The sequence below is a fragment of the Atractosteus spatula genome, chromosome 13, assembly GCF_055471065.1.
Source record: "Atractosteus spatula isolate fAtrSpa1 chromosome 13, fAtrSpa1.hap1, whole genome shotgun sequence".
NCBI classification, from domain to species: Eukaryota; Metazoa; Chordata; class Actinopteri; order Semionotiformes; family Lepisosteidae; genus Atractosteus; species Atractosteus spatula.
In genome coordinates, this window is record NC_142718.1 from 39073131 (window position 1) to 39097073 (window position 23943).

General features: G+C 40.2%; 1 protein-coding gene across 16 annotated transcripts in view; it reads right to left on the reverse strand.

Annotated features, from left to right (window-relative positions):
• The window catches only part of neb (nebulin), a 90008-nt gene that overhangs the window by 18995 nt on the left and 47070 nt on the right, over positions 1–23943 (reverse strand). For 14 of the 16 annotated variants that reach the window (XM_088931419.1, XM_088931432.1, XM_088931420.1 and 11 more), the window contains 44 exons: positions 23677–23880; positions 23281–23385; positions 22693–22800; positions 22272–22583; positions 21514–21618; positions 21273–21371; positions 20290–20391; positions 19742–19849; positions 19074–19385; positions 18409–18513; positions 18189–18293; positions 17976–18080; positions 17215–17322; positions 16763–16876; positions 16341–16538; positions 15874–15978; positions 15400–15504; positions 14783–14887; positions 14458–14565; positions 13631–13744; positions 13177–13374; positions 12154–12258; positions 11913–12017; positions 11634–11741; positions 11345–11452; positions 10799–10906; positions 10245–10349; positions 9854–9958; positions 9426–9524; positions 9173–9277; positions 8422–8526; positions 8056–8160; positions 7660–7764; positions 7470–7574; positions 7041–7145; positions 6633–6737; positions 6200–6304; positions 5012–5116; positions 3760–3864; positions 3037–3144; positions 1945–2049; positions 1758–1862; positions 857–961; positions 285–389 (listed from right to left, as the gene is read on the reverse strand). In XM_088931419.1, the coding sequence (XP_088787545.1) occupies positions 285–389; positions 857–961; positions 1758–1862; positions 1945–2049; positions 3037–3144; positions 3760–3864; positions 5012–5116; positions 6200–6304; positions 6633–6737; positions 7041–7145; positions 7470–7574; positions 7660–7764; positions 8056–8160; positions 8422–8526; positions 9173–9277; positions 9426–9524; positions 9854–9958; positions 10245–10349; positions 10799–10906; positions 11345–11452; positions 11634–11741; positions 11913–12017; positions 12154–12258; positions 13177–13374; positions 13631–13744; positions 14458–14565; positions 14783–14887; positions 15400–15504; positions 15874–15978; positions 16341–16538; positions 16763–16876; positions 17215–17322; positions 17976–18080; positions 18189–18293; positions 18409–18513; positions 19074–19385; positions 19742–19849; positions 20290–20391; positions 21273–21371; positions 21514–21618; positions 22272–22583; positions 22693–22800; positions 23281–23385; positions 23677–23880 (5346 nt within the window). Of the gene's footprint in view, positions 1–284; positions 390–856; positions 962–1757; positions 1863–1944; positions 2050–3036; positions 3145–3759; positions 3865–5011; positions 5117–5587; positions 5690–6199; positions 6305–6632; positions 6738–7040; positions 7146–7469; positions 7575–7659; positions 7765–8055; positions 8161–8421; positions 8527–9172; positions 9278–9425; positions 9525–9853; positions 9959–10244; positions 10350–10798; positions 10907–11344; positions 11453–11633; positions 11742–11912; positions 12018–12153; positions 12259–13176; positions 13375–13630; positions 13745–14457; positions 14566–14782; positions 14888–15399; positions 15505–15873; positions 15979–16340; positions 16539–16762; positions 16877–17214; positions 17323–17975; positions 18081–18188; positions 18294–18408; positions 18514–19073; positions 19386–19741; positions 19850–20289; positions 20392–21272; positions 21372–21513; positions 21619–22271; positions 22584–22692; positions 22801–23280; positions 23386–23676; positions 23881–23943 lie in introns of all 16 variants that reach the window. The other 2 variants (XM_088931433.1, XM_088931418.1) reach the window with 1 other exon arrangement.

Consider the following 23943-nt stretch of genomic DNA (forward strand, 5'->3'; position numbering starts at 1 on the left):
CTCTACACATGCAGTAATAATCATAATAATAACAATAATAATAATCTTTTTATATAGCGCTTCGAAAAGTAGATTATCAAAGTACTTCACAGTAAGAACAAAGAACAAGGAAGGGAGATAAAGTTAGCACAATTAAAAACAAGGGTTTGGAAAGCAGTAGATTCGAAGATGCAAAGGGGCAGACACAGATGTCCATTTAATACACGCCTTTCTGAAGAACAATTAATTAAATCCCCCCCATCTGAACCCCCGCTAGCAGACACACAATGAAGCAGGTTTCCCACCTCAGAGACCAGAGAGGCCATTGACTTGGCATGGAGGATCTGAGGGGTGTCTGAAACCACCTGGTACGTGCCCTTAGCCTGCTCATACTTTTCCTTGTATTTCACCTGTAAAGAATGTGAGGCATTAGAACGATTTTTAATGACACATATTGTTTAGAAGCACAACGATTTCTCCAGCACCACAGGCCTCACTCAACAACACAACAAACAATTTCATTGAATAAGCACATGGGCTCAATTTAGAAAAAAAGCTAAAGTTTACATATTGAAATACAGGAATATGATAATACCCTATGTCCTGTTTATCCTTTCCCAAATATTTATGTCTTGGCATTATGCTATGTCTACGATACTCTCTTGCTTGTTTTATACAGTATGTAGTAAAACAGACCAAAAAAAAACAAAAGTTGGATTGAACTCAGTGCTGCTTTTACCAGCTATTTCCAGTAAAGCCATGCACTGTATTATTGTTCAGCTGTTCCAAAACCTTCAGCTGGTGTCCAGTAAGGCGATCTGACACCAAGCACCAGTGAGAGCACTGGACTGGGGATTTGTCTGGTGTGTGTACTTACAGCACTGGCCATTTCACTGCCTTTCTTCGCGAGAGTCAGGTATTTGTCTTCAGTCACAGACAGTTTGCAGCCCTTCAGCATCTCTCTGTCGTACTTGTACTCCACCTGAGGAATACAGGAGGATGCGGTGAGGGAAGAATCACATAATGTCATCTTTGTGATCTGTAAAGAACCCTCTCACTAGAAGACTTGTCTAATTTGGGTTTATAATACAGCTGCGGCGGAACATATTTTATATGAACATTTAGCATTTTTCAAAATGCAGAGTTTTTCCACTACAAACACATTGCATGATAGTGCACATCAGCGTTACCAGCATGAAGCCTGATCTGGACAGACACTAAGCAGGGCAGAGCCTGGTTGGCTTTAGACATATAGACTGCAGGTGATGCTCTTCTCTCTGGATAAGAATGGATAAACTAATGCCGCAGCATGGCAACCAGGAACACGTGGCCAAATTCCTCTTTTGGGTTTCATAACCTATTATACCTAAATTTCCCCCTTAATTCAATTGGTGAAGATGTCACTTCTCCATCTGATCTGCTGTATAGTGACACAACCGTATAGTATGTACAGAAGCAATTGTACATTCAGTGGGTCTGTTCAAATTAAGAGACTTCGGAATGAAAACTGCTATACAAACAAGTAGTTGTTTTCACATAGAGTAGTTATTTGTATTACAGATTACAAGTTGCCACTGTTGTTTTCAAATGCACTTAATGCCTTGAAGGAAATAAAGGAAATTATCTTATTCCCTTAAAAGACTACAGTACGAAAAATTAAAGATTAGCTGTCAAACCTCAGGACTGTTTAACAAAAAAGCACATGGGAAAATCTACTAAGCACACGACCTGAAAGCTAGTACATTAGTATTTTAATCCCTGCTGCTGCAGATACTCACATCACTCTGTTGCTGAGACGTCTTCACAGCATGAATAAAGTCAGGTCTGTCCACAGTCCAGATCCACTTGGCTTTGGTAGCTTCATATTTCTTCTTATAGTCCAGCTTGAGGGGAAAAAAAGATGACACGTGAAGCATCTCTCCTGGGAGAAATGTTCAAACTGCACTTTGTTTCTAAAAGACTTACATTGGTGATGTTCTTGTAGGCCTCCTTGGCAGCCCTGATCTCATGGGCGTCTGGAGCGATTGTGATGTGAGCTTTGTTCTTCTCATACTCCTCCTTGTACTTCAGCTGAGGGGAAAGAAAGGATGTCATTACAAGGCTGCACATGACAGAGCTCCTGAGAAGCTCCTGAGAGCCGGTAAAGACAGTGGGAGCTCTGTGTGACAGGCATCGCCATTTTAGATTTGTACTTAGCAGACAGACTCTGTCTCCTTTCACAGTCCCACAAGGGTGCGTGACCTCCCAGACACTGTGGATACGGCCAGAGTATCCTTAGCAGGACACCGACACCCAGCACCTTCAGGGCACCTTTCAGCTTACAGGGATGTAAGAACGGTCTATGTAACCCTGCGCTGACAGGCATGAAAAACTGAACCTTTTTAGTCTTTAACAGTGAAGACTATGGGGGGAATTAGTCCAAGAGTTCAAAATCCTCAGAAGGTGAATCCTTAAAAGTTTTCCTAATATAAACAGTGAAACACAACCCAGAGGACAGGTGGAAAATATTAGGAATTCCATGTAAAACTGAGAACTGAAGGCACTTCTTCACCCAGATGGTTCTGGGAGTGTGGAAGAAGCTACCCAGCTGTGTTACTGAAGTCGATATCCTGGTTTCTTTCAAGAAACAACAAACAGGTGGAGGTGATTCCCGGTGGATCAATGAGCTACTAACCTACCAAACAGGCTTGATGGACAGAATGGCCTCCACTGGTTGTAAACATACATGTTTCTCATGCATGCTAATTCTCCTCTACGGCACTGGACAGCTCACGGCCTGTCAAGATGCCAACAGCTTGATAGTTTTCATCACAGGAGAGAGCAAGCACAGTTCTCATTCTTCTTATTCTAGCTAGGAGTTGTACAGTAGATGAATAACAATGTCAAATTGTGGGAGTGTGAAATAGAAAGGAGAAACATTAGGACTGGAATATTCTTGAATGTCAGAATGACTTGAAGAAAAAATGCGCTAATGGAACCAATTCAATAAAAAATGATATCACAAGCTCTAATGGGCACAGCCCAAGAACCCTCTTTACTGGAGTCTGGTCCTGTTACCTGACTGAGTCTCTCCTTGACCTTCTTCATGTGCTGAAGGTGAGGGGTGTCGTGGCCCAGAGTGTATGCTTTGGCCTTGGTCTTGTTGTATTCCATCTTGTAGATGATCTGAAAGGGGAAAAACAATCCAGTTCAATTCAGAAGATCTTTTTTTACGTAGAAAGCGCTGCAGTGTTTTGATATGGCACTTACCATGAGGAAGTGCACTACGAAATTACAGTAATAACTCTAAATTATTAATTCACTCAGCATATACAGTATATATACAAAACTTCCTAAAATCTGTACACATTCATACAGCTGTGCATTTTACAGAAGCAATCAAAATTATGGGCACTGGTTGAGGGTACAACAGCAATGCTCCTCTCCAGATTTGACGCACAAACATCCAGTAACGAATATATGAGCTCCTTGCCACAAATTCACACTGCTGCCTAGTGAAAAGTAGCTGAGTGACTTTCCTAAGCCAATTTAAAGAGAAGGCATGCAGTGTACACTTTGCATTTATCACCACATTATGATATGCCAACCCCAACTTTAAAAGTACTATCTTTATCAATTCATCAAATCAACAGTAGTCCCAACTTGCACTGAACAGGTAGTATCTGACATATGGTACACTCTCTAACAGTGTTCGTGTCTTATTCGGGACTGCTCTCGAGTTTCATATCGGTCCATGTCTGCTGTAATTGCAGAAATACAAAAGTATATCTTCTCACTCACATCGCTGATCATCTTTTTGGTGTATTTGTGCTTGCGGTTTTCGGGAGTGTCCAGCACGGTGGTGTACTTGTCTTTTTCCTTCTCATAACTCTGCTTGTATCTCCACTGGCAAAACACAATAAAACAGAGATGAGACACCAGTAACATGAGGCATTATTAACCAAGTACACTCTAACTGAGTGAAAGTTAGTGTTTTGCTTCATTGTCACTATTGGGAAACTACAATACTACTCCTTAATAAAATAAATATAAAATTTATATTTATCCACCCATCCACTTCTCAGTCAGCCTACAACAGAAATTAATATTATATAACTTGTAAATTAAACAGTAAAGAAAGCGGTGGGTGACAAACCTTTTTGATTTTTTGCATTGGTAAATGTTTTCTGTGAACTTCAAGGCTAAAAAAAAGTCTGACTGGAGAAGAGACTTAAAAGGCACGTGTATAATATGATCCCACTTTTCAAATTAGTGAGACAACTCTGTTTTCCTTTACACAACTGCCTGCAGCCTAATTTTTCAATAGAATGACCTTTGGTTCAAATCAGTGGTTGCTTGAGTTACAGTGCAAGCACAAACACTATCCTCCAGTTTCCCTTTCCCTCACATCAAGTACTGTTTAAAATAATTTATTTTAACAGTAATTTAATTTTAACTTACCATAAAATCATTCATGCATGCTCTAAACATACAGTTCACAGAACAGTGAAAAAAATCAAGAAAGCATAACAAATTCAAGTCAAGCAACATCCGAATGTACCACACTAGTGACACAGACTCAGGACATGAAAACACTGCAGGCAAGTGATCATTTGATGTGCAGGTTAAAGATTGCAATGTTCTTACACTATGTTCTTCCTTAGTGCAATAATTAAAGTTGAATATCGCAAGCAGCTGCTACGAAGCTTGTGGTTGCACATTAGTTTTACACGGCTCATAAATTCTGGACTGCATTTATAATCCAAATGAAACACATTTCCATTACAGAATAAATAAAACTAGTTTGTGATTACTTGTGTGTAGCATTGTTTACAACTTGCATACGGGCACATTCAGGAAAAGCTACAGAAAAATGGGGATTCTTCTAATCAGGAAAGGAAGGACAAGAGGGGATTGTGGAAGAAAGGAGGGGTAGAGTTTAAGAGAGGAAACAGAAACTTGGTTTTGGTATTGACTGTCAGTTTTAAGTCCCAAGGGAGGGTTAGGGCTAGAAGGAGGTGGAGGGCACACATCTCGAGCTCTGAGCTGTTACCTGGCTCCACTGGTTTGTGTTGTAAAGTGCGATCAGGATGTCTGGTCGGAGGATCTCATTGCAGCCGTGCTGCTGGAGTCCCTTGGCTACCGCCTTATACTTTTTCTGTCAATGAAGACACGTGTAGCATGCATGGAATGAAGAAACATGGAAGAGACGCCAAAGACAAGAAAAACAGACAGGAGCACCTTCCTGGAGTCCAGCTGTCCTGCGCTGGAGGGGTGTCCCTAAAGGGAGTCTCTGTGTACCCTTTGCAGCCTGCTTGTCTTTTTCCACACAGTGCCTTTACTGGGGCAATTACTGTGTTCTGATGGTGGGCTGAGTTTTTCATACCTTTTATGAACCTTTTGAATAAGGCAAGCTACACCAGAGTACACAGAGTGAAGACGAGCACACTCAAAATGAAAGGGGCATTTTGAATGGCAGGGGACTGAACAACACCTGGCTGAAGAGAGACGTGGACGTTTGATGTCACACCAGCCTGACGCTGACATCACGGGCTGCAGATGATCTCATGCAAGTGCCAGGGCCAAGCCAGTGCTAAGACTTAGGCCAGACACTGGCCTTTGACTTTACCTGGCTCATCTTGTTGACCTCTTTAGCCAGTAGGTTTCTAGGATCATCAACAACAATGCTGTACTTATCCTTCGTCTTCTCATACTCAGCTCTGTACAGCTTCTGCTCAGAATGTCACATGGGGTTAAAAACATCTGGCAAACATAATGCACAGCTTTTGGCAGCAAACTACAATTATACTTTTGAATACTTCCCTACCATGGAAGCATTGAAGGAGTAGACATCATTATACTGTATAATGGGAAATAGCTCATTCATTCGTTAAGTAAGTTAAACAAGAGTGGATTAAAATGGTACTAAAAGCTTATCCTGTCTGAACACATTTTTCAACTTCTTCCAGCTGATCCTGTTTTTCACCTCACTTTGGATCCATTTCAGAAGCAGGGAGAAGGAAATGTAGGTTAAATACACATTTCAACATGGCAGCAAAAAGGACATTTATTCAATTAACAAAAAAAACATTGCAACTATATCACAGTATGTCCTTAGCATTTTTAATATAATATAATATAACTGTATCAGTTAATGAGAATAATAACTTTGTATAACCAACTGTAACCTATCTTAGTTTATATATGAATAGAAATTAAATGGGTGACATATGCCATATACCTCATCGAGAAGCTGAGCAGCGTACTTGGCAGTTCTGTAAACTGGAGTATCAGCTGTGTATTTGAAGTTTGCCCGGTTCTTCTCAAATGAAGCTCGATACTTGTTCTGTAAATTATAAACAACCAAAAAACATTCTTTACTTTTTTAACTACTGTACCATAACCACTTTCCAAAATTCTCATTCATTCTATTTCAGAATTAAAAACTGCTGCAGCATTTCAGCAGATGAACAAAGGAAAGTACAAGTAAAAGAGAAGCACAGTGCAAAAGACTAACTATCACCCAGTACAGAAATGTCCTTTACTAGTGTAGACCTCCTGCGTGGAGGATTTCTTAGTGTTTCAGTCACTGGGCTGCCCCAACTTTTTGTCTGCACTAAATTACAATAGAGTTGGAGCTACAGCAAGAGTTCCTTCTGCCATACAGTACATACCACACTGTAGAGCTCCTTGTTCTTCTCAGCCAGGACCAGATCAGGAGTGTCCCACACATAGCAGCCGATTCCTCTCAGCCAAGACAAGTCCTCTTTGTATCTGACCTGATAAAGAGGAGAACGAAGCAAAGACAGAAAGCTCACACCTGCTAAAATGTCTGTCTGCCATGTCACTTTCACTTGTTTCTTCTTCCCTGTTGATTTTCATTTCTGAAACTTTACACATAGTACAAATTTCATTGCTGTTTTTGAAGTCAGTGATAACTAAACAAAATGCAAGATGTTATCTTGAAATGAAATAGCTCTGAATGTAATTTTAGACACTATTTTTTAACCAGGGGAAAGCTGATTATGTGAAACTGTTGCACTCCAACAGGAGGTGGATAATCCTCACTGCGTGGCACGTACATCACTGACTGCTTCAGAAACCATCTTGTGGTGGAAGTGCTCTGGGCGGTCAGGAATAGATCTCCATAATCCCAGAGAGTTGATATACTTTTCTCTGTATTTCACCTGCAGAAAGATCAAAAAACACTTGTTACTTCACTGACAACCGATCTCCTGGAACTGGTCTAAATGGATGGGTAAAAATCCTTCAGACATTTCAGAACATGAATCAAAAAACTATACGAACATATTTCAAAGCATTGCTATTTAAACTATTATGTGTTTAACAGTTTGACTGTACCTACTGTACTGTACCACATCTGGTTGAGGAGATGTGTAGAATGACCAAGAGCTCAATCGCCAAAGAGCTTATGGTGGAATAATATTTTGCAGCTCAAAATCAAGTCAGTCTTATGTTTTGGAACCCAGTAGGACTTCAACGGTACTTACTTCACTGATGTCGTCAGTGACCTTGCGATGGTAAATAATGTCCAAGGCATCTTTCACAGTACGATAATGTCCTTTGGCTTGCTCAAAAGATTCCTTATAGCGCAGCTGCGGAAAGAAGTGCAAACAGTGGATTAATATTAAGTGAAAACCACAATAACAAAGATTCATTCAAGCAAAATGGCAGACATACATCACTGGCATTGAGGTAAGCCTTTCTGGCTATAATCAGCGTTGGAGTATCGGCGATGGGAGTGTACTTCATCTTCATCTTTTCATATTGTTCCTTGTATTTTTTCTGAAAAACACAGCAAATTGTAAAAGAAAAGAGAAAATGGGGTTGAGCACAAATTTAATGAGGTAAGAAAATGCTTCTTTCAATGCATTAACTTGTTTAATGTTTGGTCACTCTCTCAGTGCTATGATTTCATGCTTACTGGAACTTACACTACTGTGATTTCTACTGCACTCATATTTCTCACTGCATTAATTAAATTATCCTTTTTTTTTTTACAAAATGTCAATGTGTTCTTGTCTTCAATACAAAGCCCAAAGAATCAGTTTTACACAACAGGTGCGGGACTCTCACCTCACTGGTGATAACTTTCATTTCTCGGGCATGAGTCAGAGCAGGAGTCTGGGCTTCAGGGGTGAAATGAGGTCTTTCTTTAGTAGCCAGTTCAGTGTACAGGTACTGCAGGAGACACAGACAGCTTCCATTAGAATACAAGCTTTGAAGATACTCCTAAGATGCCTGTTCCTACATCATATTTGTCTGCATGTTAAACAAATTAAAAGTTGCTAATCTTGATAATAACAATACAAATATACAGATATTTTACAGGGGCATTAATTAAATCAATAATATAGAATACACTGCATGGTTGTGCTAGATATGGACGAGACCTCAGCTTTCTGCCTGCTTTAATTGTAGAATTTAATTGTAGAAGTCTACCTGGCTCTGGATCTGCTGACCCAGTTTGGCTCTGTTTAAGTCCACGCTGTCCGGTATAGGAGTGTACTTTGTCTTCTGTTCATTGCCAGCAGCTCTGTACACCAGCTAAGGAAAGGCACAAATAGGAAAGAGGAAAGCCTGAGACATGAAATTTGGATGCAGAGATGTCAGTATTATGTACTACAAATACTCACTAATAATATGACTGTTGCACCCAATATTATTCTGAATAAAAAAGATCAATAGCACCACTCCTTTTCTGTTCATATAATCTTTTTTTAAATACTTTTATTTCCTGCTGCAGCTAAATTTACACTTTCCCCCGAAATATATCATTTAATTACAGGAGGAATAATGACATCCCAGAATCAGATGTTTTCTGAAAGTTCACTGAGTGAACTCAGATTTGGCCTGACCCGCTTGGTTAATGGCCAGCCCTGAGCGGAGGATGAGGAGACTGGAGCTCTACAGGGAGGAGAGAGAACCCGGAGCCAGCGAGGGAGATGGCGGGGAAGACGAGGGACATGTGACATGCAATGAATGTTAATGTCGTTAACAATTCTGATCTTGAACAGGGAGGTGAAACTGGCTTTCTAGTCGACACCCACCCACACTTAACATCAATAAAGAACTTCCATTTAAATTGACTTTTTCACAAACCCTTCTCAAAGGCATTCTAAAGTAATATACTTTGGGTGCTGTTTGTCATTTCTCAGGCTGTTTCTCATTTCTACTGACAACAGATACTTACGCTGCTCAGGTGTGATTTGAGTTCTGTCACAGTCCTGTATTCCGGAGTGTCCAGAACCACAGAGAATTTGCCATGCAACTTCTTAGCCTCAGTGCCATAGTTAGACTGCAACACAAATAATTCAATTTTAATAATTCATGAATCATTCAATTTTATACAAAAGATAATAGCAGTTGTGAGAATGCTGTTTTTTTTGTGATAAGTAAATTATTGTTTCCAGTTTGACTCTTGGAAGTGTTTTAAAGAGACGTACCCGGAGTTTTGTCACATTACGGACACGGACCATTTCTGGGGTATCAAAGAGAAAGCATCCCATTCCTTTCAGCCACTGCAGGTCTTCTTTGTATCTCACCTGGGGAAAAGGACAGGAGTGGTTTTAGTTGCTGCGTCTGTGATAGGAAACAAAGCACACCGTATGGACTGGCAAAAAGAAAACATTACATTATACAGTGAATAAAGGATTGGTTATTACTAAAAGAAAGCATTTAGAAACAGTTTGGTACATCTGCTTGTGAGACCTGATTATAACAATTACAATTTTTAATGTTCTCTATAATATAATATTTTAAACAATCTCTATACTTGCAATCCATATTCCATGCAGTCCTAGAAGAACAAAAACAGTTCAATTTACATAACTGTAGGCAAATGCACACACACTTTACATTTTAATAGACATACATCACTGGTGATATCGTTAACATAGCGGCAGTGCATCAGTTCTGGAGTCGTTGGCATGGAAATAAGGTTGCCCCTCATGTTAAAGTATTTTTCCTTGTAGCAGAGCTGTGAAAGAATAGAAACACATTTATACATTATTACATTATCGCTTATTACATTTATTACATTATGTATACATTATTGACATGATTGACAAATAATGACAATCTGTTGGATTAAATAATGACAATTTCTAAATGATTGGGGGAAAAAATAAGGATCAAGGACACTGAGGATCCACTGTGGAACTATAGTCCAACAAACAGAACCAACATGGGAAAAGACTCTAATGTCTGATGCTCCTTTAAAACAGGGATTGGTAAATTGTAAAGCAAACTAAACTGAGACGTACATCACTGATGGCTTCCTGGGTGGCTTTAACCTGCTTGATTTCAGGAGTATCGTAGACGGAATGAATCTTGTCCTTTGTGCTTTCATATAGTTGGCGGTACAAGCGCTGCAGAAGAAACACAAACACTAAGAAACTGCACCCTTTGCATTCATCTGTAACACACAACGTCGTAATCAGAAACACGGAGCTTGTCTAATCAAGATAAAGTGACTTGTTTTGTATGTAGTAATATTTCTGTATTTTTTAGGTACTCTATACTTAAAGACATACTGTATGTTACACAGTATATCGCCCAGCTCTGCTATGAATACATTTTGAACAGTCCATTTTTATTTACACGCTACATTCTCACAGTGAGCATCACTGTAAAGTAAAATCACATGAAAATGAAGTCAGCAGGTTTCGAGAGTAAACACAGTAAGTGTAAAATGAAAAATACATGGTGCGAATATCAGAACTGCTCACCATGACATTTCTGAAAGAAAAGTTGCGTTTTGTTAGTCTTCTCCACAGATGCTAGATAAGAGAAAGCACTGAGCTTACTTGGACCCTACCTCATTTATAGACTCATTCACTTTCTTCAAATTGACAAAGTTCACACTGTCATGGGGAACAGTGTAGCTTTTCGCTTTCACCAGCTCAAAGGCCTCCTTGTATTTTTGCTGTGAAAACAGAGAAAAGTAGGTCTTAGCCTTATGTCTGCATGTAATGATGCTGTTGATTAAGAAACACATCATCTAAAAACCGTTACAACAGATAGCTCACAATGAAATGAAAAATCTACTGATAAACATCCAGAGCATTAATCTATTACAGTAAGAAGGGGGGGGGGGATATTTTAATTCTAAAATAAGGATTACAACATAAGAAAGACTGCAAACAAGAGGCAGCCTTTTGGCTTGTCTGGCTCCCCTAATTGTAGCTAACTGATCTGAGCATCTCACCCAGTTTTCTTAAAAACAGCTATGGTATCAGTTTCAGTAACTTGTTCAGCAGTCCTGCAATCCTTAAGGCGCTGTTCCTAAACAAGCTATCATGTCGGCTCAGCTGAATGACGTTTCGTCTGTTTTGGGAAGCACAGCTGGAACATGGGATCTTACATTGCTGTTAATGATGCCGCACTTCTTGGCCTGTAGATTCGCTGGGGTGTCTGGAGGAAGGGTGTATCCCGTGGGCATGAAGCGATAGTTGGCTTCTTTATAGAGATTCTGAGGGTAGGAAAGAGAACGGCACATCAGTCTTTAGAACTTGTTACAGATCCTGCCATCGGCAATTCTAAAAGAACAATGAAATTTAAGCCAGCAGTTATCTAGGGTTGACTGTGCACGGTCTCTCTGACAGTGCGCTTATCTAGGGAGTATGTTTCTTTTCAACGCTGGGTCAACCTACGTCGCTCTGAATCTTGTTGGCTTCCCTAGCCCTTTCGAGATCCACAGTGACAGCAGGTGCCGTGTTTGTGCCCTTGACGTTCTTCACGTAGTCATGGCGGTAGACAAGCTGCAAACACAGAAAGTGACGTCACGGATCAACAGATCACATACGAGAGAGGATACGAATGCGATGCACTTAACGGAAGTCGGAATCATGTTTCACGTATCATTGAAAAGAACAAAGAGAATAACGAATGTCCTTTTTCCTCTTGAGTGCTAAAGACGTCAAGGTGCTCACATCGCTCAGCTGGTTGGCACTGATCACAGCCTGCACGTAGGTAGGAGTGTCTGTCACCACAGTGAAGTTCTTCTTCTGTTCTTGAGCCTTGGCCTTATATTTGAGCTGAAAGAAGAAAGAATGCACACGATGTGTATCTTCCTATGGGTCTTAGGTAAAATCCTGCCAATGTGATTTTCTCATTTAACAAAATGAATGACAGAAGTCGAGGGAAGAATGTTGGTGGCCGGAGAGCACTCACGTCGCTCTGGAGTTCATAGGAGTGCTTGGTGCGGAGAATCTCAGGGGTATCCCAGACATTACACCCAATGCCCTTCATCCAGTTCAAATCGTCCTTGTATGTAATCTGGAGAGTAAGAGAGAACATTGTTAGAAGCAGGTCGCAATGGAATACCCTTTACCCATTCCTTGAATTTAATAAAACTGAGTGAATTGTGTTTTAGAGCTATGGCTTTTTGGAAAGATGTTCAGACTTTTTAGCTCATTTTATCCTGCCAAGTGATGTTCAGGTAACTGGCCGTAAAAGTAGCATCTCCAAATCTGTAAATTTAACATGCGCAAATTCGTTTATTCGCAATGCAGTCTGGCAGACAGGGTGTTGTATGGAAGAAGACAGGACAGACAGGGGGCGAAACTCAGCCGAAAGCTGTTAAGAGCAACTTTCAAATGAACCGCCCAAAGACTAGGATTGTGAGACGAATCTAGCTAGTGAGTGAGCCTCCTCCTGTCCCTGCCCAAGCTTTACTTTACAAGCTGACTCCTGGTCTTATTCCCTGTTTCATTGCAGTGGAGTGCTCTGATCACAGAGGCAGAGAGAGAAAGTGCAGGCTGGACGCAGAGGAGGGATGCATGCTGTTTATTCTAACTGATTACTATCATTTTGTGATTACTGTTGCACCTTTCAGTTGATCAATGATGTTAAAAAGACCTTACAGTCAATGATTTAGCACTTTAATGATCACATATCGTTTTTTCTTTTAACTATACATGCATAATAATGTAGTACAGTACAGGGGTGGACTTGGTTATATGTGGATATGGCTATTCACATATAACCAAACAAAAGGAAAAAAATGTTCTAAACTACAGTTGGGAGTGATACAAAGGCTTTGTTTTATAAAATACATCAGAATGTTACCCTAAGAAGGCACTTTGAAGTGTTTTTTTCATTTGGAGTTTAACAATAAGTGCTGGACTTGAACCCAGGACATGAATGGCTGGAGATAATGACAGTTGCATCGGTTTCTCCAAGCGTGGTACTCACATCGCTGAGCTGCTCGTTGACTTTGCGGGCGTGCATGTGGAGCTGCAGATCGGGCAGGCAGATCCATTCGTGAAGACGTTTGCGGTAGTCGATCTCGCTGATCATCTTCTGGGTGTTTTTAGCAGCAACGAGCTCCAGCATGTCTGGCAGAATGTGCACCTTGGCCTTCGTCTTCTCATAGTTCGCCTTGTACAGACGCTATAGGACAAGAGAGCCAGGAGCTTTCACATGGATGGATCTTTTGCACCTTGTCTTAACACTGCTGCTGTACATGCTCAAGACTTCAACATTGGGCACATAAACACACAGTCCACCAAATTAGTAACTGTAAGGAAATGCAGTATTTAACCAACAAAATCTAAAGTTATCTAATGTTAAAGTTTTATTTATTGGATTGCACTTCTAACTGGATATAAATTACCCCTCATATTCTTAAAAATTCTTAAATTCTTACATCAATAGGCAATTTTCCGACTTTCAGGCATCTTGCTGTTGCAGGATCATCTTCCACAGATTTGGGCAAGGTGTACAGGGCCTTGAACTTCTCATAGTCCTCACGGTATTTCAGCTGGAAGGAATCAAAAAGCTATCGTTAACACTGCTGGCCTTTTTCCTTGTAGGCAAGCAATGAAGAAAAGCTTACAGCACGCCGATAGGAAAATTGCAATAAGAATCTAAATTTGTGTGTCGAAGTCTTCTTGTCCCAAGAAGAACAAACATTGCACAAGTAACACATTTTTTATTGTATATTTCCAGAGATCCTGGCGACGGTACTTGGTCCCATCACCATCACACCAACGTTACTGTCTTCGTAGATAAAGAAACGTTCTGTGTCAAATTATAGCTTATAGCTCATCTACACCCTGGTTCAGCCAATAAATCACCAACCACTCCAGACAAACGATTTTAGTGCATACAAAGGTATGAATTCTGACTGATGTTGTTGGGAAGAAAAGCACTATAATAATAGGGTTTAAAAGTAGTTTAAAGTTTACAGCTTAAAAGTTCAAGAACTAGAGATATCATTGTCTCATGTAGCAAGTTGATAAGAAGGAAAGATAAGAAACTCCGGGCTTCCTCAAGCAGCAGAGTGAGTGTCTCACTAAGGCCATAAGTAGGCAGACAATATTCAGTTTAACCTTTCACATTCACTCCAAAGATAGCTAGCACAAATATCCAAGAAATGCTATATAAAACCATTCTGGAATCAATTACCTGACATTATAAACCCTGGAAATATTTATGTTTGTTAAGAGCTATTTTTGGTTACGATTTACTTACAGCACTTGTGATGTTCTTCTGGTTTTTAGCAATAGCCAAAGAGAAGGAGTCTGAAGGCAGTTTATAGCTCGTTGCTTTGATCTTGTCCCAGACATCCGTGTATGTTTTCTGGAAAGAAATTTTATGTTTATTAAGACTTGTCTCACAAAAAACAATGAAGGAAAAAGACGGTGTAATTCACAATGAGGCATACAGGCCCTATCTCTCCACCCTGGTACTAAATGCTTAAAAAAAACATTTTTAATAATAAACAATAATGTTGTTTTTAAAATGCAAGGAAAGACGTGCGACTTTGAGGAAACTGGGAAAATCTTCAGAAACTCACATTGCTGTACAGGGACTTCAGGCCTTGAGTTCTCGCATAGTCAACTGTATCCAGAACTGTGGTATATTTATCTTTGCTCTTGTGATAAGCCTCTCTGTAGTGTAACTGAAAAAAAGAGTTGTTTAAAACAATTGAATAAATCAATACATTTTATTGAAATCTGTGGATGAAAAAAAAAATCAGGTGCTAACTTTTATCCTTTATCAGAAAGCTGCATATTTCTGGCAAGCGTCACAGTCTACTCTAGAAGTACTGGGAGTGACGCGCGACTACATTCTGGATGGGACGCCAATCTGTCCCAGAGCTCATATACAGACCCACACACTCAAGCACGTTTAGAGACGCCAATCAGTCTAGCCAGCATGTCTTTGGGGGATGAAAGGGAACTGGTGCCCCCCCCCCCCGAAAAGTCAAGGGCAGAATATGTAAACTCTGCATGGAAGGCACCCCATTCCAGAATCTGTCCCAGGTCCCAAGAACAGTGCTAACCGTCCCTCAGACACAGTCTTCAAGTCTAATCATGTAGCATTAAGTGTCCTGACACTTAATGACAGCATTTTCTGTACAAAATTAAAAATCTCACATTGCCATGCAGGAATTTCCATTACATGACTTACATCGCTAGCTTGTATGTATCCTGTAACCGAAGTTACATAGACTGGGGTATCAGTCACAACAGAGAAATTCTTGAATTCCTTTTTACCGGCATCCCTGTAGAGAAGCTGCAATTACAAAAAGAAAGCCATTAGGAAAAGACAACCTACATAGTCATCACAGAGCTGTGCTACTGATACTAATCTCGGGATGAGGCAAACGGAGGTGGGCTAGTTTAACCCACAGAGACTAAGTAACAGGTTGCATAAATCCAGACCCAAAGACTGAGATCTAGATCATCACTTCACTGTGGATCTAGATAGCCACTTCACTGTGGATCTAGATAATCACTTCTCTGTGGATCTAGATAATCACTTCACTGTGGAGTTGTTGTTAGCAAGCCAAAGTAAAGGAAGGAAATACATCCTGCTTTCACAGGATCAGGTTGTGTTGGCAGGACCCTGGTGTGCGCAGCCTTACTGCAGAGCAACACTTACTTCACTCTGGAGGTCATAGGACTTCTTGGCGCGGACAATTTCAGGGGTGTCCCAGGCGTAGCAGCCAACCCCCTTCAGCCAGGTGAGGTCCTCTTTATAGAACACCTGCAGAGGTTCACAGAGGTCCAAAATGAATAAAGCTTGTTATCATAATATAACAGTGATGTGCCTAAAATGATCAGCATATCCGTAACCTGAAACTGTCCACTTAGGTACAGTATGTTATCAAGTGTTCAACTTTTTGTATTGTTGAGACTTATTGTAAATGGGCCAGTGACCTCCTCATGCTGCGTATTTAGTTAGGATTGTCCATGTTTCTAAACTGTGCCTGAATAATCACCGTATCACACCACATCACTGCAGCTGAGGTCAACAGGAGTCACTAACCCGGTTGCACTGGTTAAGCTGTTAGCAAACGCGGAACAATCTTCCTGTGTGAAATCAAGATCTAACATGAGAGATCTTACATCGCTCAAGATCTCGTTGGCCTTCCTGGCGTGAATGACATCGTGCTGGTCGGGCAGGCACGTCCACTGGTGCAGGCGCTGGCGATATTCAACCTCACTCAGGATCTGCTGGCACTTCTTGGCCATCACATGACTCAGCATGTCGAAGGGAATATGGATCTTGGTCTTGGACTCATCATAAGCCTTCCGGTAGGCCATCTGATTCAACATAACATGAAGAAAACAGCAATGAGAAAGCGGCAGAGATAGAAGAGACAGACAGGTCGAGAAATGGGTCTACAGGGACAAACTGAGAGATAGATATGAGGAGCAGCTTCCAGGGTTGTAGTGTTTCAAGAGTAAGGAATGTGCATTACTGGAATAAATACTCCAGTAACTCTTACCACTTCATTTACTGAAAAGACACAGACAGACAGACTTACCAAACTCTTCATCTTCTCTATCGCAGAAGAATGGACAACACTAGGGAAGTCATGGATGTCCTTTCCAGCCAGATAGTGACCCTTGGCCTTTTCATGAGCTTCTTTGTATTTAATCTAAAAAGAAAATAAAATATTTCTAATAACCCAATGAGATTACACCCTTCATAAGGGTTAGTGAATGAGCGGAGCGCATTCAGACCTCTTTACAACCGTGAGCATAATGTATTTAATTCCTACATGTTTTAGTTTGTACTCTTATAATAAAAAGAAAAAATAAGCAAGAAAGCTGATACAAACAGTGTATATTAATCATTGCCATGTTATTAAACCAAAGGAATTTATTTTCATTTTGGTGCTATGATAACTATAAAGGAATATTATACTGTACTATATAATACTCCAATTGAGTTAGGCAAACAGAAGGAGTATATCAGAGTGGAATATCAACTCACATCGCTGACAATCTGCTTTGTGTGTTTGGCGCCCACTAGTGGTAGGTGATCAGGAGGCAGCTGATAGCTCGTGGCTTTGGTTCCATCCCAGTTTGATTTGTACACTTTCTACAGCCAAGACAACACAGTCCGATTGTTTAAAACAGCAAAAAACAGACAGGCGCAAAACACAGTGGGAAATTCAAGAGACATAAACACTGCTCCAGCAGATCCAAATATTTTTAACACTATTCACAATAACAGAAGAGCTATAGTAAACTCCCTTTTGTTCAAACGCCGTAAGGTTTACTTAGAAAGCCAAAAGAGTATTTTATACTTAAATATACAAAGGATAAAAAGAAACATGATTTAAAACTGGTAATTCAACAAAGTTGCCAGGGACATGACAATGAGTTTTCGGTAGGTGCAATGGACGATCATGACTGTTTATTTTTATCAGCAGAGTTGATCAACAGAGGGTCTACACCCATTAATCACAATGGCGCCTAGAGGATATAATCAATTTCCAAAACCTGTATACTTTATTTTTCTTTAAACGTAGAATACGAAGTTTTGTATTTTGATTCTCAGCATACGTTAATAAGAATTATTACTATATGGATTGTATAACTTGTATAACACAATGCAAAAAAAGGTAAAAAATTGCAAGGTTTATATCGTGCAAATACATTCTATCATATTCACTTCATGACTGAAAGTACGTATTTAAGTCTTTTTTCCTTTGCAGATGTGGCTGTGCTTCAACACCATGCATGCGATACCTCACTGATGATTTTGGCCACTTCTCTGGAGTGAGCCAGCTGGGGCGTGTCTTCTGATCCAATGTAGTGACCCTTCTCCAGATTGAAGCTTTCTTTGTACTTCAGCTATGGAGACAGAGAACAAGACCAGAACACACAAGGTTACTGGTTAGGGGAACCACTTCCAATTTAGGAAAGTCAGCGGCCTCTCTCGGAAATTTGAAGGACACCTACGTCGCTGAGATTTGCGGCATTTATCTTGGCAAGAACGATTTCTGGACGATCGACAACATGCGTGAACTTTGCAAAGCCTTCTTTGGCGCCTTTCTTGTAGGCTCTCTGTAAAATTTCAAAAAATGAGAAAAGAATGGTGATTAGTCTTGATAATAAAATATGTTTTAAAGCAACTGATTCATTTCAAATGGAAAGTTTATGTTATGAGACTTGAACATACGTCGTTCAGGATCTCCTGAGCTTTCTTGACCTTCTGGTGATCCACTGAGTCCAGAGCAACCCACCCACATCCACGGATCCACTCCATATCCGATTTGTAAACAAACTGGAACAAAGAACATCACACTCATAAAACAGCACCTAGAGATATTTCACACCATCAACCGCTAATTCGACACTCAGTATTTTATCTTTGCACATCTGATTCGTTGGCACGTGGTTTCTTTAAACACTTATAAATCTAAATTTTATTCAGCTGATTTAATGAACGTGAGTGATCTTAATGATATTTTAAAAGCATACCATTTTTCATTTCTGTGAGTTAACAGTTTTTGGGACTCTCTCATGCCTTCAGTTCAACCTTACTAGAACAATTTTCAATTTCAGTATAAATGACTTTGAAAATACTTCTCAGAATTAACAGGGAGGGAGTTTTGCAAGGGTATATTTTTGTACAGTTCCCTGTCATACCGCAGCACCTCAGTCTTCCTTTTTGTGATCCTCAAAAATTAATGTCAGGATTTGTAGATTTGATGCTGGATTTTAACAAAAAATCTAATTAACATGTCAAATATATTAAAATTACAGGGAAAAGCACTCCTAAAATCCACTATTAAAAAAGATGGAATATAAGTGCTTCTTCCATATTGATTATGCAGTACTTACATCGCTCTGGAGCTCATAGGCTTTCTTGGCCTGGATGACATCATTCTGGTCGGGCAGGCAAGTCCACTGGTGCAGGTAACGTCTGTAGTCAATGTCGCTGACCTGGATCTGGCATTTCTTAGACAACACAAAGCCCAGCATGTCCACTGGCAGGTTGTACTTGGTCTTGGATTTCTCAAAGTCCTTCTTGTACTCGGCGTCACTGGCGATCTTGGCAGCATTAATAGCCAGCATGATCAAGGGGTCGTCCTTGACGCTGCGGGCGCCGATGTGGTGTCCGGTCTGCTTGCGGAAGCCTTCCTTGTACTTGTACTGTAAACCAGGGAACACAGGTGATTCTGAGGAGGAGTTTCATAATGAATGTGGCATCCATGACTAGTTCAACCCTGAATCCAAATTCTTAAAATACTAAAACATATTTCCTCTTTTTAGAACAACCTATAAAAGAAAATCGTGAAAACAAAAAAATACCCAGCTCTTGCCTACTCATTTAAAATAAATATATCACACAGTACTATTATGTACCAAAAACAGTCACAAGAAATGATTAAAATCATGTGGTTTCTTTCTTTCTGTATTGTCTAATGTACGTAATGGGCTCAAAATTGATCTTAGCTCTACATATGATGTCAGACAACCTTTTTCTTCAAAATCTGTGCATCACTTACATTGCTCTGTATGCCCTGGCTGTGTTTAACGTGTTTGATTTCCACAGAGTCCTGTGGAATGAAGTAACTCGTAGCTTTTTCCTTGTCCCAGCTTTCTCTGTACAGTTTCTGGTGTGAAATAAAAGTGAATTAGTCAAAATATACACAGCAATTCATTATACAGTTTATATTGGACAAGTTTTTGGATATGATCACAATCATTTGGCAAACAGATTAGACAGTGACCTTATCAAAAAATATACATACATTATGAAACACCTGCCCAAATTAAAATCAAAAGCTACCACATCACAGTAGCAAGATTGCATGTTGATTATGGCAACATGTCATAAATTTGCTTTAAAAGCACTGTATAAAATATATACTGTATGCCTTACTTGTGTCCACATAGGAACTGTAGATAGTATAATAATAAAAAAAATAATATAGCATATAATATAGTATAAATGAGCTTCGTCTTCATTGGATGCATTGACGACCTACAGTATTGCATCCAGCTGCCATCTGCCAGCTGTAGCTATAGTAGTATGAGTGGCGAACCCATCTACCTGGTTGATGTTCTTGGCTGCCTCTCTTGCCGTCGCCAGAAGTGGTGTGTCCAACATCGTGTACTTGGTCTTGGCTGTCTCCCAGGCTTCACGATACTTAGCCTGAAAAACAAACACAATCCCGTTAATCACTTGTTGGGTTTTCACCAGCCCTTGGCGAAACACAGTCCTCCAATGAAGGCTGAGGAGGACAAAATGGCCAGATTTCAAGAACGTAAGAAATTTTATGAAGTAGAGGAGCCTATTCAGCCCATCAGGCCTGTTTGACAGCTAATATTTAATTGATTCGAAGGTCTAATCCCTTGGGATCTTGAAAGAATCCAGGATATCATCTTTGTCAACACAGGTGGGTTACTTGTTCCTGACTCCCAGGACCCATTATCACAAACTTCCCGACCCATCTTATAGAAATGACTGACCTCGTGCACAAATCGAATAGTTCTGGTCATTACAACAGCTACAGCATTTTATTTTTAATGCTAATATATTTATATTAAGAATAAATACTAAAAGAACACAAAATGTATAACTTGCTACTTCATTTTTCATTTTTGTACGATTGCGCTTACAGTAAGTACTCGAAAAGAGACACGCAGTAAAAGTTATTGATCAGTAAAACACAATGAACACGAAAGGACTGGTGTTTCTTTTTTCTGTCACACAGCTGCTCATCACAGTCAGTGTGTGGCCATATATTCCAGACTATGAGAAGAGATGAATGACTTCACCACAATGTGGAGTTCCTCTTTTTCTAGGTGTAAGAGAGCTCAGAGGCAATGAGAAAGCCTCCTACAAACCCAGACAATGAAGAAATCTGCTGCAGCAGAAGACCCCTTCTTTTGGTGAGGTGAAGTTTTGCTCTGTCCACGGAGCAGAGCCGAGCGTCTCAGCTCACAAGCGACCAGGATCTGACCCCAGGAGGGGCACAGCACAGCCTCTCCTGTCACACAGCCCTATGAATTCCTACCAAAAGCGTTACTCACATCGTTGAGAATCTCTGCTGCCTGCTTTGCTGTCACGTAGTCAACTCTGTCAACCACAGGGGTGAACTTCAGGGTGTCCAGTTTCGTCCGGTATTCAAGCTGGGAGGAAGGCAGAAGAGAAGAAAACTGTCTAAACAGAACTTGCGAGCACCTAACTGATGCGTTTGTTTCCAACACCTTCGGTAACGATCAGTGAGATGGTTTTAAAATAGAGAGAAAGGAACATACTAGAGGTACTTACATCACTGAGGATGTGCTGCGCATGTTTCACTTTCTTGACATCCAAGGAATCGTTCGGCATCCAGCCAATTCCTTTCAGCCATTCCAGATCTGCCTTGTACACTGCCTGGCAAGAGCAGATCGACACATTCCCTCATGTGAGATTTTTGCAATGGTCATTACTTTCTTTCCCATTCAGAACAAAAACTGCTTTATGCTCATGAGGCATCTGCTTAACTTATGAGAAAATGTTTTCTAGGGCTTGTTATCGATTTTTTACTGCACCTATGCTTTTCTCCAAACGGGGATGAAATCATTAGTAATCGAAACACATTATTTACATGCGAATGGCTCACAAAACCATTTAAAAAAAAAGCCGTAAAAGTACATTTTCTGGGAGCAAAAACTAATAGTTCTAAAACTTCACTCACAGGGGAAGTTTAAATCAAAAGCACACTTTAATTTCTTTGTAATTGTCTCTTGCCTTCTGTTTAAACTTGCAATCATAAATAACTATTTCAATGTGAATTATCTTTGAAAATATTTCTCAGAATTAACAGAGAGGGAGTAGAGCATTAGAGGATATATTTTGCATAATTCTTTAGCACTTTGCCTCTATCTTCTTCTGTATATTTTTTGAGCTTTAGAATTAAATCAGAATTTTTAGTTAAAGTTAGCCTATAACACCCCAGCAGGTCAGAAGATCTTAAAATTACAGGTAAAATCACACCTGAGCTCTATTAGTAGAATGGAAAATAAGTTCTTCAATACTGGACTTACATCGCTCTGGAGCTCATAGGCTTTCTTGGCCTGGATGACATCATTCTGGTCGGGCAGGCAAGTCCACTGGTGCAGGTAACGTCTGTAGTCAATGTCGCTGACCTGGATCTGGCATTTCTTAGACAACACAAAGCCCAGCATGTCCACTGGCAGGTTGTACTTGGTCTTGGACTTCTCAAAGTCCTTCTTGTACTCTGCGTCGCTGGCGATCTTGGCAGCATTAATAGCCAGCATGATCAAGGGGTCGTCCTTGACACTGCGGGCGCCGATGTGGTGTCCGGTCTGCTTGCGGAAGCCTTCCTTGTACTTGTACTGCACATTAGGTATGGATGGAATAGAACAAATTAGAATGTGTGATTTTGTTTAGTGGTGTCTTGTAAAATGTAAACAATCCAAGACAGCTCAAGAAGCTTCCACTCACATCACTTGCAATGTCCCTAGAAGCCTTGGCCTTCAGAACGGAAATAGCATCTTCCTTGATGTTATATACTTTGGCCTTCTGCTCATCCCACGCTTGAGTGTACAGTTTCTGTGACAACGCAATGTGAGAAATGTGAGGCAAAGACTTTACAAAGCTTGGAGAACCCCGAAAAGGGAAAAGGTGCCTGTTTAATCTACAGATGCAAAAGAGCTCAGGCATATAGACATTCCGTAATGACCTTTTTGACTCTTGCCACAGTCTACACATTTAATTGCATTTACAGCCTCTAGGCAATATCTGCTTCCATTCCACCCCACTAGGGCAATTGCAACAGAGTCCTACTTAGGGGTTTAGAACCTCAACAAACTGTTACAATGGAAAAAAAACCCACATAATAATAAATTAGAAATAGGATATAGTAAAACAGTAGGTTGTTGTTGTTTCTTTTTCTCCCTTAAAAATCCTAATCAAATTAACTTGAATATAGAATATCCATAACAAACCACAAACATCAAGGCCAGTTTTTGTGTTAGTTACGGTGTTACAGATCAATAATTTTGAAGTACAAAAATACTATATTGTACTTGCCTGGCTGACATTGATTGCATTTGCTCTCGACAGTACAATAGCTGGTGTATCAGGCATCACATGACTAATGGTCTTCTCTTTCTCCCATGCCTCCTTGTACTTCAGCTTTTGAAAAAAGGAAATCAAACAGAGAAAATTCATTAGGGCCACCAAGAATCAATTTTACACGATCCCTAAAGCTTCTGTAGGGCACATACTGTGTATTTTGTTAGTTTGCTTTTACAGATTAATTCAAAATAAAGCAAATCTTCAATGCATAACTCTAGTATAATAATAGACTAAAAATGACATGCCTGACACACACATATCTTTAATGATGATATATTTTAACAACTGTAATAGACAGACCCATCATGTGGGCTGCAGGCTATAAGGAAGAGAGTAGAAAGCCCTTACATCGCTAAGCTGGATGGCATTGTTTTTAGCCAATACGATGGCAGGCAGGTCAACCACACTGGTGAACTTGACTGTGCTGGGGTGCTGCCGGTAGAGTCGATCATTCAGGATCTCCTGGGCACGCTTCACTTTGTTCACTTCCAGGGAACCGTTTGGCATCCAGCCACATCCTCGAACCCATTCCAGGTCACTCTTGTACACCCACTGAAACACAGATACAGGGAGGGCCAGTTCTTCTCTTTTTCTTTCTTTTTAAGGCACAATGAC